The sequence below is a fragment of the Microtus ochrogaster genome, chromosome 1 (genome assembly GCF_000317375.1).
Source record: "Microtus ochrogaster isolate Prairie Vole_2 chromosome 1, MicOch1.0, whole genome shotgun sequence".
Classification (NCBI taxonomy): domain Eukaryota; kingdom Metazoa; phylum Chordata; class Mammalia; order Rodentia; family Cricetidae; genus Microtus; species Microtus ochrogaster.
In genome coordinates, this window is record NC_022009.1 from 91697669 (window position 1) to 91710526 (window position 12858).

The 12858-nt window shown below is 46.2% G+C and overlaps 1 protein-coding gene across 1 annotated transcript in view; it reads right to left on the reverse strand.

Moving 5' to 3' along the window:
- Positions 1 to 4464: 4464 nt before the first annotated feature.
- Ankrd50 (ankyrin repeat domain 50) overlaps positions 4465 to 12858 on the reverse strand; it is a 31704-nt gene continuing 23310 nt past the window's right edge. Inside the window, exons 4-5 of the mRNA XM_005343922.2 lie at positions 6397 to 9932; positions 4465 to 4887 (exon numbers count right to left, since the gene is read on the reverse strand). Coding sequence (XP_005343979.1) covers positions 6400 to 9932 — 3533 coding nt within the window. The 3' untranslated portion in view covers positions 4465 to 4887; positions 6397 to 6399. The remainder of the gene's footprint in view (positions 4888 to 6396; positions 9933 to 12858) is intronic.

Here is a 12858-nt window from a genome sequence, read left to right on the forward strand (position 1 = left end):
AGAGGACAATGCCATCAGGACCTTGGGATGGAAAAAACAAAAAAGAATCTCTTTTTGTTAACGTAAGCCAACTAGAGGAAGAGGGCAGAGTCTGAGAAGACACTTGTATAAATTACCCAAAGAATGTAGTGACAATGGCAAGGGAGCCTGCAAACCAAGAAACCTAAGGGGGATCATGGGTGAGTTCTCTCCAAGTTAGAATATCCTAGTACACTTTCATGCAATGCTTAATATCATTAGTTGCCTGACAGATACAAATTCAAATATCAATGCACTAATAATACATGACTAGAGGGGAAAAAAGAAAATTAAGTAACTGCTGGCAGAGACGTTGAGTGAGAGTCCTGTATAGAGTTGATGGAATGGAAATGGTAACACCACTGCAGAAGAGCGGTAATAGCTAGTAAAAATATTGCTTTATTAACAACAAATGCATACATTTACGATATATGCACAAAAACCTATGTCAGAATTATCCACTGTAAAGTGGTACATTCAGCAAACAGTGGGCTACTCTAACATTAACACAGGGACATGGCTCAGTAGTTAAGGCACCTGCTTCTGAGGTGTGAAGGCCAGTTCAAATCCCCAGAAGCCACATAAATGATGGGTGGGTGTTGCTGCTCATCCATTTGTTACTCCAGGACTCAGAAGCCAGAGATGGGATCCCCATGGGCAAGCTGGCTAGCGTTGCTGAGCTCTGGATTCAATTCAGGAGACCCTGACTCAGAGAATAAAGTAAAGAGCAATGAAGACTCCTGATAGTCAGCCCTGGTCCTCCTCCACAGATACACAAGACCATACAGACACACATGCAAACACAACCGCACAGACACAGGCAAATACATACAAATACCTACATTTAAGAAAAAAACCTCGAAAAAATGGAAATCTAAACATGATATAAGTTTCAAATTATTTTATTGTATATTGGGTTGTTTTATTTATCCTGTAATGGAAAGCCTGGTAGGCAGATCTCATATCTTCACAGTAACATTAACACATATGTTCTATGATGAAAATTTCCCAGAAATGCAGTGTATTCTTGAGTGTATCTCACCATTAGCTGGCATCTTTCCAACTGCAGAGTCCCTGCCCTGTCTCTTTCCTCCACCAGCTGAATTCTGCTTGGCCAAGAAGTGTTTGTAAAACCCTGTAAGTATCACTTATTCTGCTCAAACATTGCCTACATTAAAATTGCTTAGAATATTATTTTATTAACCCATCAAGTGCACAAAAATACGAGTGTAGGAAAAGTTTTCTGGTCCCGCAGCCACTCTCAAATAATCACTAAGAGGCCTAATATTAGTTACAAATGCTCGGCCAGTAGCTCAGTCTTGTTACTAACTGGCTCTTAACCTGTTTCTATTAATCTATGTGCTGCCCCAAGGCTTGTGGCTTTTACCTCTGTCCCATTTTGTGTGTTTGACTAGTTCTCTATCTGGCTGGTGACTCCCTGAGTACACCCTTCTTCATCCCTGCATCCTCCTTAGATTGGTTGTCCTGCTTATACTTCCTGCCTGGCTACCGGCCAGTCAGCTTTTTATTAACAATGATGGCAATACATATTTACAGTGTACAAGGACTGTTCCACAGCATATGAGTAAGCGAATGATTGCAGGAAATGATGAGTTCTAGGGAACTACATTACATCATAAAGTCATGAAGGACAAAGAACTGTTGGCCTTCTTAGGAGCCTTCCCTAAAAAGAAAAGAACGTACATAAACTCACGGCTCCATGTACAGGTCAGTGATGGCTTCTTCTGGGGAAGAGCACACAACTTTATTTAGAAAAAAATCCACTTCTCCAGAAAATTAAAAAACAAAAAACAAACAAACAAACAAAAAAACCAAACCCAACTATCCAGGGTAAGGCTGTAGTAAAACCAAGAGACATGCATGTACACATCTCATCTCGGATAGCAGAGAACTGACAGAGAGGTCTGACAGTAACACTCTGTCAGAGGAAAAGAAACAGAAGTGAACACTTATCAAAGCTGTGTAAGAGATAAAGGCCTTGGTCTCCTGCCTCCTTCGGTCAGGCCAGCGTTATATCTCGCCCCAGTTTTTTAACTTATAAACTTTATTAACTTACATCATGCACGCGTTGCTCCTTAAAGGATAAAGTTAAAACAAGACATCTTCTGTAAAGCAAATAGATTTATTATGCACTTCATGTACATTGGGATGTTCTCACATAATATAATACAAGGGATAAAATAAACTTTACACTGTGAAATTCAATGTACATTTTAGGTTATTTATACACCCCACACAGAGAGAACAATAGAAGGAAAGCATTTGTCTGCCACTGTATTTGTGGAACGTGTTGACGGAGGGCATTAAGCAAAACAAACAGTTGCATAGCCAGACAGCACGGACAACTCGCTCCTGTCTCTGAAGTAAGGGGCTGTTTTTGGTTGAGGAATCTGGTAGGGGTGGGAGAGGAAGGAACAAAAGGTATTCGCTGTACACCACAGGGCGCTGACTTCTGGTCCTCTTTCTCCCCACATTTTTCTGGAGCCCCTCCAGATGTTCACTTTTCTGACATTTTTATCACTTCTCCTGCTAGTGGCACTGACCTTCAGCACGGGGTGTGAAGGAAACAATACAAATGCATTACAAACACGAGACATCCCAAACTGCTGATTTACAAAATTTAAACATTTGAATTTCAAAAATAGTTATTTGTTATTTATTTGTGGGTCTGTTTCTTAGCTTTGTGATAGAGCAAAAGCCATTGCTTTTCCCCAGTGTGGCACTAACCTCCCGCATCCCAAACTGGACAAGCATAGAGGGGTGGCTGCATCACTCTGGTCAGCCCGATCCTCACATCAGAAGCCATTTTTGTTCTATCAAAACTCCTTGAGGAATACTTATGAGAACCCTAGTTTTCCAACAGGCTCCCCTCCTACCAACTTTTTCAGGGTGTAAAGATGGAGACAAAAACACTTGGAGAATACAGATTCTCCACTGCGACGAGCCCTTTGCCCTTTGGTCACAAGGTGCAATTTTGTAAAAGCAATAAAATTAAATAAATACAATTTCAATAATTCAATAGACAAACTGGCAGCTTTCGTGGTTCTCTTCCTTAGAAAGAAAAAAAAAGGTACACCTAATAAGAAGGCAGAGGTTCCTCTTCTATGGCAAATGTAGTGTGTGCGTGAGATGGAGTCACACTGGTCCTAGTAACAGGGTACTATCGACAGATTCAGAAACACTTCCAATAGGCTGCCTTGCAAGAGTCCTGTTAAGTGTCATTAATCAACGTCCCATAGGGACAAGAATTCAATCCTTGGGACATTCACATTTGACTTGTCAGTATCAACCATGCCATCACCTTAACTTTGAGTGACTTCATCAGCTATCCCTCTTCCTGGTTATGACTGGCGGGCGACACACAGGAAACGAGTTTGGCTGACATTGAAAAACAAAGCAAGGAAAGGCTTTCACAAAGACTGGAGAGAGAAACACACAGCACAAGCAGTTACACATCTGAGCTTCCACGAACAACACTACTCGTGCCTTTCACACGTGATGACCATTACTGGCCTCTCATTATAACATTCCAAAGTTTTCAGTAGTAGCAATGGTTTTGTGCTCAATTTCCAAATTCTCTTTCCCCATTCCCCTTTAGCAACAGTATGAGGAGAGCACAGAATCTCCAAGACCCGGGATCAAACCGCCCTTGGTTTCTATACCATCCTGCCAGGCATTTGCACAATCCATCTAAACTGCTCCACGTTCCTGAAGCTGATGCCTCCCATACCTTGGCACCCAGCCATCCTATGTGCAATTGTGCGAAGATGAAAACAGGAAAAAGAATGTGGCCAGGAACGTGCAAGCCCACCAGTTCTATCAATGTGCTGTGACTAACGGTTAGTGGTGTCACCTGTGATGGACAGCACACTGGACATTTAAGAACATCCATCCCAGCAAGTCATTCAAATGTACCCAGTTGGTTCTGACTGGGGCTAATTTGATTATGCAGTAACTGGCAAGTGGAGATAGCTCAGAGAAGTGAACATTCAATTACAATGAGATTACATTTCATTCAGCTGAAGGAGGCGAAGGCAGCCGGTGAATGATTCAGGGACCAGAGTCATCCTTAGCTGGACCTGGAGCCTCTGTCTGCACATGTGCCCCCGGGCACTAACTGCTCTGTCCCTGAGAATGTCCAAGCTTCAGGACTGGTGGTCCATCTACTCACAGGTGGGATGACAGGCGGGTAGAAGATGGCTCAGAACCTCTGTGGATGTAGAGCTCTTCCGCCTGTAGTCAAGAGTGGCCAGCGTCTGCCTGCTCTGTCATTCGGCCTTACGCGGACGGTGCTTGCCTGGATTTAAACTGCCAGAGTGACTCTTACACCATGGAAAACTTGTCACCAAGTCATTTGTTCACCTCCATGTAGCATCAACACAGAAACTCATTTGTATCTAACGCTGAAGGTTAGCAGACAAAAAACAGTTGCAAGAATTGCTTTATTGAGTAACATCTTTAAATACACAAGAACCAGGCACACCAGACAATGCGATGGGACTGAGTACACACCACAACGCAGGAAACAATAAATACGGAACACTGTCTTTGCGGAGACACCTGACTGTGGCACATGCACATTTACAGAATGGGAAAATACTCAAAACCGGGTTTGGTTGTATCGAGGAGCTGCAGTTCACATCTGCATTTATTCGGTGTGGCAGAGACTGCTTCAGCATGGGGTTACGCTGAGAAGGGCAGCCTTACTGGGTAGGCACATGACAGTACATCAGGACACAGTACTGAGGGAGTCACAGTCTGGCCAGCACATCCTCCGGTGTCCTGCTTCCATCTGGCAGCTGAACGGCCATTCTGACCACAATGCCTTCTGTTTCACAGAAGGGGTAACTGAAAAAAAAAATATATTTTTCTTGTAATGACAGTTTTAAGACCTTATAAAAGAAAATTATTCTACCAAACACTTACCTTCTATCACATTTTTTACAGACACAGACGTAATATTTCGTTTTCCTAAGAGATATTATGAGCTTGCTTGTGTTGCTTGTGTGTGTGTGTGTGTGGGGGGGGGAGGTGTTGCACTATCACAACCAAGTATTTGGAGGAGTATTTCTGAGTGACTTTGGATTGACCATTCATCTGACCTCACAGAAGGATGTTCAGTGTTAGAAGATACTTGTAATGATGGTTAATTTGTCAAATCCCTAAACTAGATCACTGAAGACAAGAGGAGCAGAGATGGAGATGCCAGCTTGCCTGAGTGTGACTGTCACAGGAAGTCAGGCCTTCTACAAAGTCGCTGGACATTAGACAAGCTGCTTAATGAAATCTTCAGTTTATTTAGACATGGACGAGTGCCTGTGAGGGACACCCAAGGTGTACACATGAGCTCCTGCTATTTCTCCACCCACTTTTTCCTATGCAGTGCAGCCTCCTTTGAGATGGAGGATAAAAAGAGCTATTCAATAAAAAAATACTTGTGATCTGAACTTAATATATGGTCTCTATATCCTGCCCCTAAATATGGAACTAAGTAAATGATAGCCTAAACCCTTCACCATGGTCCACACCTGTTCATGATACATGCAAAACTACTAGATTTCTATCAGTTATTATAATAAAACTTGATTACCAATTTAAATCCATGGTCTGTTTCTGGGTGAAACAGGCAAACTAACATTTGCCAACCATCTGCTAGGCACAGTCTACTGTTTCCAAGCCAAAGAGTGAATACTTAGAAAACAGTCCTGTTTTCCACCAGAAATCTCCTGAGGGAGGGAAATGATAATACAGGAAAAAAATTCTTAGTCTAGAACTGATAGATGATATATTCATCTGCTCATTCTCCTATCCAATACATTTTTACAAAAGACTGCCACAGGTTCAAATAGGATTAAGCACATGAACTCAGCATCGACTACACACATCCCTTCAGTCTAACATTGTGAGGGGAAAAAGGGAGAGGAGATAAAGAGTAAATAGATTAAGCGTCTATGTATGTATCACCAACTATATATTATCTGTCGCCCACTGTCTCTGTCTATCGCTATTACCTGTCATCTTCTACCTATCGATCTATGACTATTACCTATCATCCGAGCCATGTATCAACACATCCAATGTCTATTACCTATCTACATAGATTAGCATATCTATCCACTGTCTATTACCTATTAGCTGTCCTATCCTCGGTCTTTGTATCTGTATATGGATCTATCAATTCTATGTTACATAGGTGCTTTGGACAGGTGCTAGCGTTTGGAGGCCTCAAACTGAGCAGACTGGCTGGGATGAGATCCCTGAATGCGTGCGTAGGGGAGAAGCCCGAAAGGTCTTAAGAGCACCAGGAAGATGGGATTTTAACTTATGGTTCCTTCATTCTCCCCACTGCCTTCTTACCTCTCACAAGGGCGTTTCCTTCTTGTAGTTGAAGCTGGGATCAGAGCCCTCAATCTGGAGCTTCAGGGCTTGTTTAAGGTTCAGCTCTGTCTCCGAGGGAGGGAAGCCCTCCAGCACCTCTGGATGCCCTCGCTCCTGCACTGTTCGCGGGACGGAGACCCTGCCCAGGAATACCTGGTTGCTCTGCAGATGGTAATTGGGGTTCGTCATTATCCCATTCCTCTTCTTCTGCTCCCCACTCTGCTGGTGGATGAGAAACTGCGGCTGGGTGCGGCTGCCATCCTGAGCTACAATTTTACACTGAGATTCCCCCGGCGTCTGTTTAGGTGGGCTACTCCCAGACTTAGCAACAGGTCCTCTTTTGTCAAACTGGGTCATTTCATATTCTAGAACCTTTGGCTGTGAGGAATTATTTTGTTTAGCTTTCTTCCCAGCTGACCCAGATTTGCTGGAGTTTTCTGATTTGCCTCCTTTATTTGATTTTGTTGACTTCAGACTTGGTTTGACTTGGCTCCACTCAAACTCACTACTGGGGGAATTATGGCTGTGTCCTAAGGACTGGGTTGTGGAAGAAGGGGACACGACCGACTGCCTGCTGCGGCTGCGCGGCAGCGAGTGCTGCTGGATCTGCTCCGTGAATGACAGGCTGTGGAAGCTGTCAATGGGCACCGTTTGAGCCGTGGCTGTGGAGGACGTTGTTCTCAGGGAGGAATTTTTGGAGCTTTTCAGGGAATTGTTGGACAGGGACGATTTCTGCCGATCCACAGTCGAGTCTGGAGACTCTGATGGAGAGCTGAAGGCATGAGCTGGCCCATTGGGCAGGCCCCGGAGGGAAGGCTGCAAGTCACCTCCACCGGTCCCCCCAGAGCTGTTGGACCTGATGGTTAGAGACTGCATCTTGGTGGGTGCCGACTGCGGAGGCTTTTGCTCCATTGTGTGAACAGGGGAAGGGGAGCAGCCATTCAGACTGGAAGCACCGTATTTTTCTAACAACTTAATGATCTGAGAATGCCCGTTTTTGGCTGCTACTCTCATGGCAGTACGTCCAAACTGGTCGGCGTGATTGGGATCAGCGCCGTGCTCCAGCAACACCTGCACCACATCCACATGTCCCTCCTGGGCCGCGATGCAGAGGGCCGTGGCGCCTTGGTTGCATGTGTGGTCCACCACGGCACCATGCTCTATCAGAAGCTGGACTACTTTGACGTGGCCCTGCCAGGCTGCAGACTGCAGAGCCGAGCGCTTCTCATTGTCTGCTGCATTGACGTCGGCGTGGCAGGCGATCAGCACTCGGACCATCTCCACGTGACCCTGCCAGCAGGAGACGTGCAGCGCTGTCCTTCCTTCTGCATCGCTGGCCTCCACATTTGCACCGTTCTCCAAAAAATACTCAGCCATGGTAAGCTGGTTCTCTAAGGCCAGTATGTAAAGTGTGGGCCGCCCATCGGCATCTTTGTAGTTCACATCAGCCCCGTGGCTAAAGAGTAATTCCACGATGTCCCGGTGCCCTTCCAGAGCAGCAACACGCAATGCATTCCTGCCATCATAGCCTCTCTGGTCTATGTTGGATTTGTTCTCCAGCAGGATCTGGACACAGTCATAATGGCCTTCCTGTGAGGCCAAAATGAAGGGGATGCGCCCGTCGTTGTCAATCTCATTTGTTCTAGCACCTTGTTCGATCAGAGCTTCACATATTAACCTGTGACCCTCAAAAGCTGCCATGTGGAGAGGCGTCCAGCCAGCATCATCTCGGTGGCTCTCGTCCAAGCCTCTGTCCAGGAGAGTGCGCACCACCTCCACATTGCCCTGTGCCGAAGCTATGCTGAGGACTGTCCGGCCTTCGCTGTCGATGCTGTCCACGGCTGCGCCCCAGAACAGAAGCGTGTTGACCACAGAAGCATGCCCCATGGAAGCTGCAGCCAGCAGGGGCGTCCGCCCGTTGTTATCCGTGTGATCCACATCTGCTCCTCCTTCGAGAAGCAGGTCCACCACATCCACATGGCCTTCGTAGGCTGCCACCAGCAGAGGCGTCATTCCATCCTTGTCACAGTGATCGACCTCAGCCCCTCGGTCAATCAAGAGGCTCACAACTGACGCATGCCCTTTGCTTGCAGGCACACAGAGTGCGGCCACCGAGAGAGCTGTTCTGCCATCCACGTCCTCGTGGTTGACCTCCGCACCATGGTCCAGCAGGTGCTCAACGATCTCTCTGTGACCCATGTATGCTGCAGCTATCAGCGCAGTCCGCCCCTCGTTGTCAGCCTTGTTGACCTCGGCACCATGCTGTAGCAGGTTCAGGACGATGTCCTCATGGCCACCCCAGGCTGCTGCCCGCAGAGCCGTCCGGCTGTCCGCATCTGCACAGTCCACCTTTACGCCAGCGTAAAGCAGGGCAGACACCACCTCAGTGTGGCCCCCCCAAGCAGCAGACCTCAGCGCTGTCCAACCATCCTGATCGGTATGATTAATGTTGGCTCCACACCCAATCAAACAGTTAACCACCTTCGTGTGTCCTTGTCTAGCAGCTAGCGTGAGTGGAGTGTGTCCATGGGAGTCTTCGATCTCCAAATCAGCTCCCCTGGAGACCAGCAAATTCACAACATCCAGACTGCCACTGTACGCGGCATTGGCCAGCAGAGTCCTCCCGTTGGAATCACACTGGTTGACAGAAGCCCCGTTATCCAGCAATGTCCGAATGGAGTCCTCTCTCTCGAGGGCTTGCCGGACGATGCAGGAAGTGCGATCATCCTCGCTGTTGACATGAGCGCCGGCTCGGATCAGCAGCTGCAGCACCTCTTGTTCCTTGGGTATCAAGGTGGACAGAGAGTCTTTGACTGGGGTGCCATTCCAGATCATCCACAGGGCCAGTTCGGCTGGCTCCAACTGTAAGTTTGAATTAATCAAGTGCAAGGCAAACTCTTGTGCTTCCAGTGGGGTCAGGTTCCGGGCCTGGCAGGTGTAGCTCATGGCCAGCATCCTGTGCCCTTCTGCCGCGTTACATAGGTACTTCTGGGTGCAGTGCTTCACATCCAGGAGCCACTCGGCAAAGCTGTGGTGAAATAGGATCTTTGTGCTGCCCAGCCCATCCACCAAGAGCTTGGAGAGGACATCCAGCTTGCGCTGGAAATCTTCCAAGGTTAGAGACATATTTTTGGTCCACACGGCATGGTATAATTCTGTCATGGTCAGGGGCCGGCAGGCCGCAAGGATCACGTTCAGGATGGGCTGGACTTTGGCAAACTGTTTTCGGACAAAAAGTCTCTGGCAGAGCCAGAGATAGAGACCGTTCAGAGTTCCTGGGATGTCGCGGATCTCTCGGAGCATGATGAAATTCTCCACAACCCCGTCCAGCACACGCTCTAGATACAGGAAGCACCCGCTGCTCTTGATGTGCAGCTGGTTCAGAGTCTCAGCCGTCTCCTTGGTGAGGTGCTGCCGAAGAGCCTCCTCTTGATCCAGGCGGTGGAGGATGTACTGCTGTACGTCCTTGACGATGTAAGCCTTCCGAAGGTCGTCCAAACTGATCTTCCGGAAACCTGCAGAAGACGGCCAGGCTGAGTAAGTAGAATACAGAGGTGGGCACGTGTGTGAGGAGAGTGGACCAAGGCAAATAACCTGACTCACGGCTTAATACTAATAAGAGGATCTACCACTACTGCTTGTATGGAAACACATAAACAACAAAGCAATGAGGAGCTGTCTTGCAGCCCGATGCCTATTTCAACCCCTGTGCAAGAAGCACTAAGTGGAAACAGACAGACATACACAGCTACAGAAGTACCTCGTGAAGACACTCTGAATATCAGAGATGTGAGAGCCAAATAGGTCTGTTTTTACAGGATGATCTTTTTCACACAAATAATAGCTATTTCTGCCCATCTGTTTGACTATGTATCAGCCTTGATGTGAACGGTTTATATCAAAACAGTAACACTAGTCACTCTCTTTATACTACATTGCTTTATGATATTAAATTAAAATAATTAAATCTGAAGACTGTCAAGAAATAGCTGGAACCAATTAAGATGCAAATTTCCAAATTACATTTGTAAAATTCTAGCACTGTAAAAAAAGACACCGAAAGTCAAACAAAGCTAAAAGCACATGGTGGTGGTGGTTACTCTAATATCTTCAAAGCAGACTATGACAACAGCTTCTAAAGCAACAGTTCTCAACCTGTGGGTCGTGACCCCCTTGGGGGTCACATATCAGATATCTTGCAGATCAGATATCTACACGACGATTCATAACAGTAACAAAATTAGAGTTATGAAGTAGCAATGAAATAATTTTATAGTTGGGGGTTTGCAACATGAGGAACTGCATTAAAGGGTCTCAGCGTTAGGAAGGTTGAGGACCACTGCTCTAAATGGACATCAGTGAACAGACCTGGATTTGTTAGCTAACTGTTTGTCTCATGAAAGTAAAGGCTACAGATAAACTCATCAAGGTTGGTGTGTGTTAGGAATGGCCATCCCCAAACCACTCAAGAGCAGAGCAGGCAAGGATGCAGACCCTTTGAGATAAAAGACACTTCAGAAGGGACCATGGCATGTCCGATAGCAGCAGCAGCCTCAGAAACATAGATCCATACTGTGCTGGGGTTACGAGCAAAAGGAGGTCCACACAGGGCTGGGTGAGTGTGGATAAGTTGAAAGCGAGCCCCACATCTGCCTTGACCAACAGGACTGGGCCACTATCACAGGTCTGGAAAGAAGACTGAGCACTTCAACTACCTGAACCCAAGGCTGAAATACCTGAGGGCATTTTTTTTTCTTGAAAAGTACAATCTGCCAACAACAGACAAGATAAAATAACACATGTGCAGTGCCCTACATTTATAGAGTGGTACCTATAACACACACCACACACACACTAGCTAAACCCTCCATATCAAAAGACAAACTCTGAAAGAGGCTAAACAACAAAGAAGGTTTAGAATTGAGTTTGGCCTAAGTCTAACCTCTCCCACATTCCCAGCCATGTTAGCATGTACTTCACAGTACAGTCTTGGCCATGTTACTGCCTAGTGTGTATTCCCTTGAGCTTTTCTTCCATAAGGTGACTAATAACCTCACGTGTGTGCCTCATGCTGTAACCCTTTAGAAAACACACTTCGACCAAAGTACATTTGAAAAAAAAAGAAAAGAGCCAGACAGTGGTGGCACACATCTTTGATCCTAGCACTTGGGAAGCAGAGGCAGGTGGACCTCTGTGAGTTCAAAGGCCAGCCTGGTCTACAAAGTGAGTTCCAGGACAGCCAAGGCTACACTGAGAAACTCTTACCTTGAAAACCACAAACAAACGAACAAACAAATCAAAAAACCCCACACTTTATTTTGCTTTCATTTAGTGGCTATATTTTAAGTGTTAGAGTTTTGTAAGCATAATTATTTTAGTTTGATAACATAACATAAAATAAACCCTTCCAACCTAAAGGAAGGCTGAGCACATGGCCAGGAATGTCTGGCACCCCACATACCCTAGCCATTTGATATGACTGGTCTCCAAACCTTTCGTATGTTAAATTCCTTGTTGTCTTTACAACAGTTCAGGGTAAAAAGGAACCCACCAGGACTGGGAAGCTGAGGCAGGAGGATTATGAATTTGAGGCCAGTCTGGAGTACACAGCAAGTTCTAGGCCTGTGGCTAATAAATAAAACATTACTAAAGTGGTATGTAAAAATGTTTTAAAGTTTCCAAAGTGATGTGCACACAGGCTGATCTATGTCGAAGATTATATAACCCATTATGCATAAATATCTATAATTTAAGCTAATTAACTAAGATCATCTGATGAAAACTTGAGATAGAAAAGCCTCCACAGTGCCAGGCCTGATGTGTTCAAAGTGGGCTAAAGAAAATGCATTGAGTCAGCTTCCTTGTGTGCGGCAGAACTGGGGACTGAGTGCTGGGCAAGGGCCTTTCCCCTTGGGCTGCATGCACTTTCAGTCTTCACTCACACAGCTGTCCTGTACACGGTGACCAGGGGGAAAGAATCAGGGCTTTGTGTGATGCTGACAGAGCTAGAAGGAGAAAGTGGTGGAGCACGGACTGGACGCTCCACAGAGGGAATCGAAATGCTTACACTTGAAGCATGATCTTTCCCAAATTTAAGGAGTGATGTGGATTTAAGAATTTATATTTGCCCCTAGCAACAGTTATGTTCAATTAAGACATGATTAAGAGCGCAGGGCAGGCAGCTTGTGCCAACAATCCTAGCACCAGGGAGGCAGAAGCAGGAAGACTGCCGCCGATTCAAGGTCCACACAGGAAGGCCCATTGCAGTCAGGGTGAGACTTAGCGGCAAAAACAGAAGAGAAATAAGAGCAGAGGTTTAGTTGTGCTCAGTAGTGCAAGCTGGGCCGGCACATGCTAAGCTCTGGGCTGAGCTGCAGCACACACACACACACACACACACACACACACACACACACACACACACACACACACACACACACA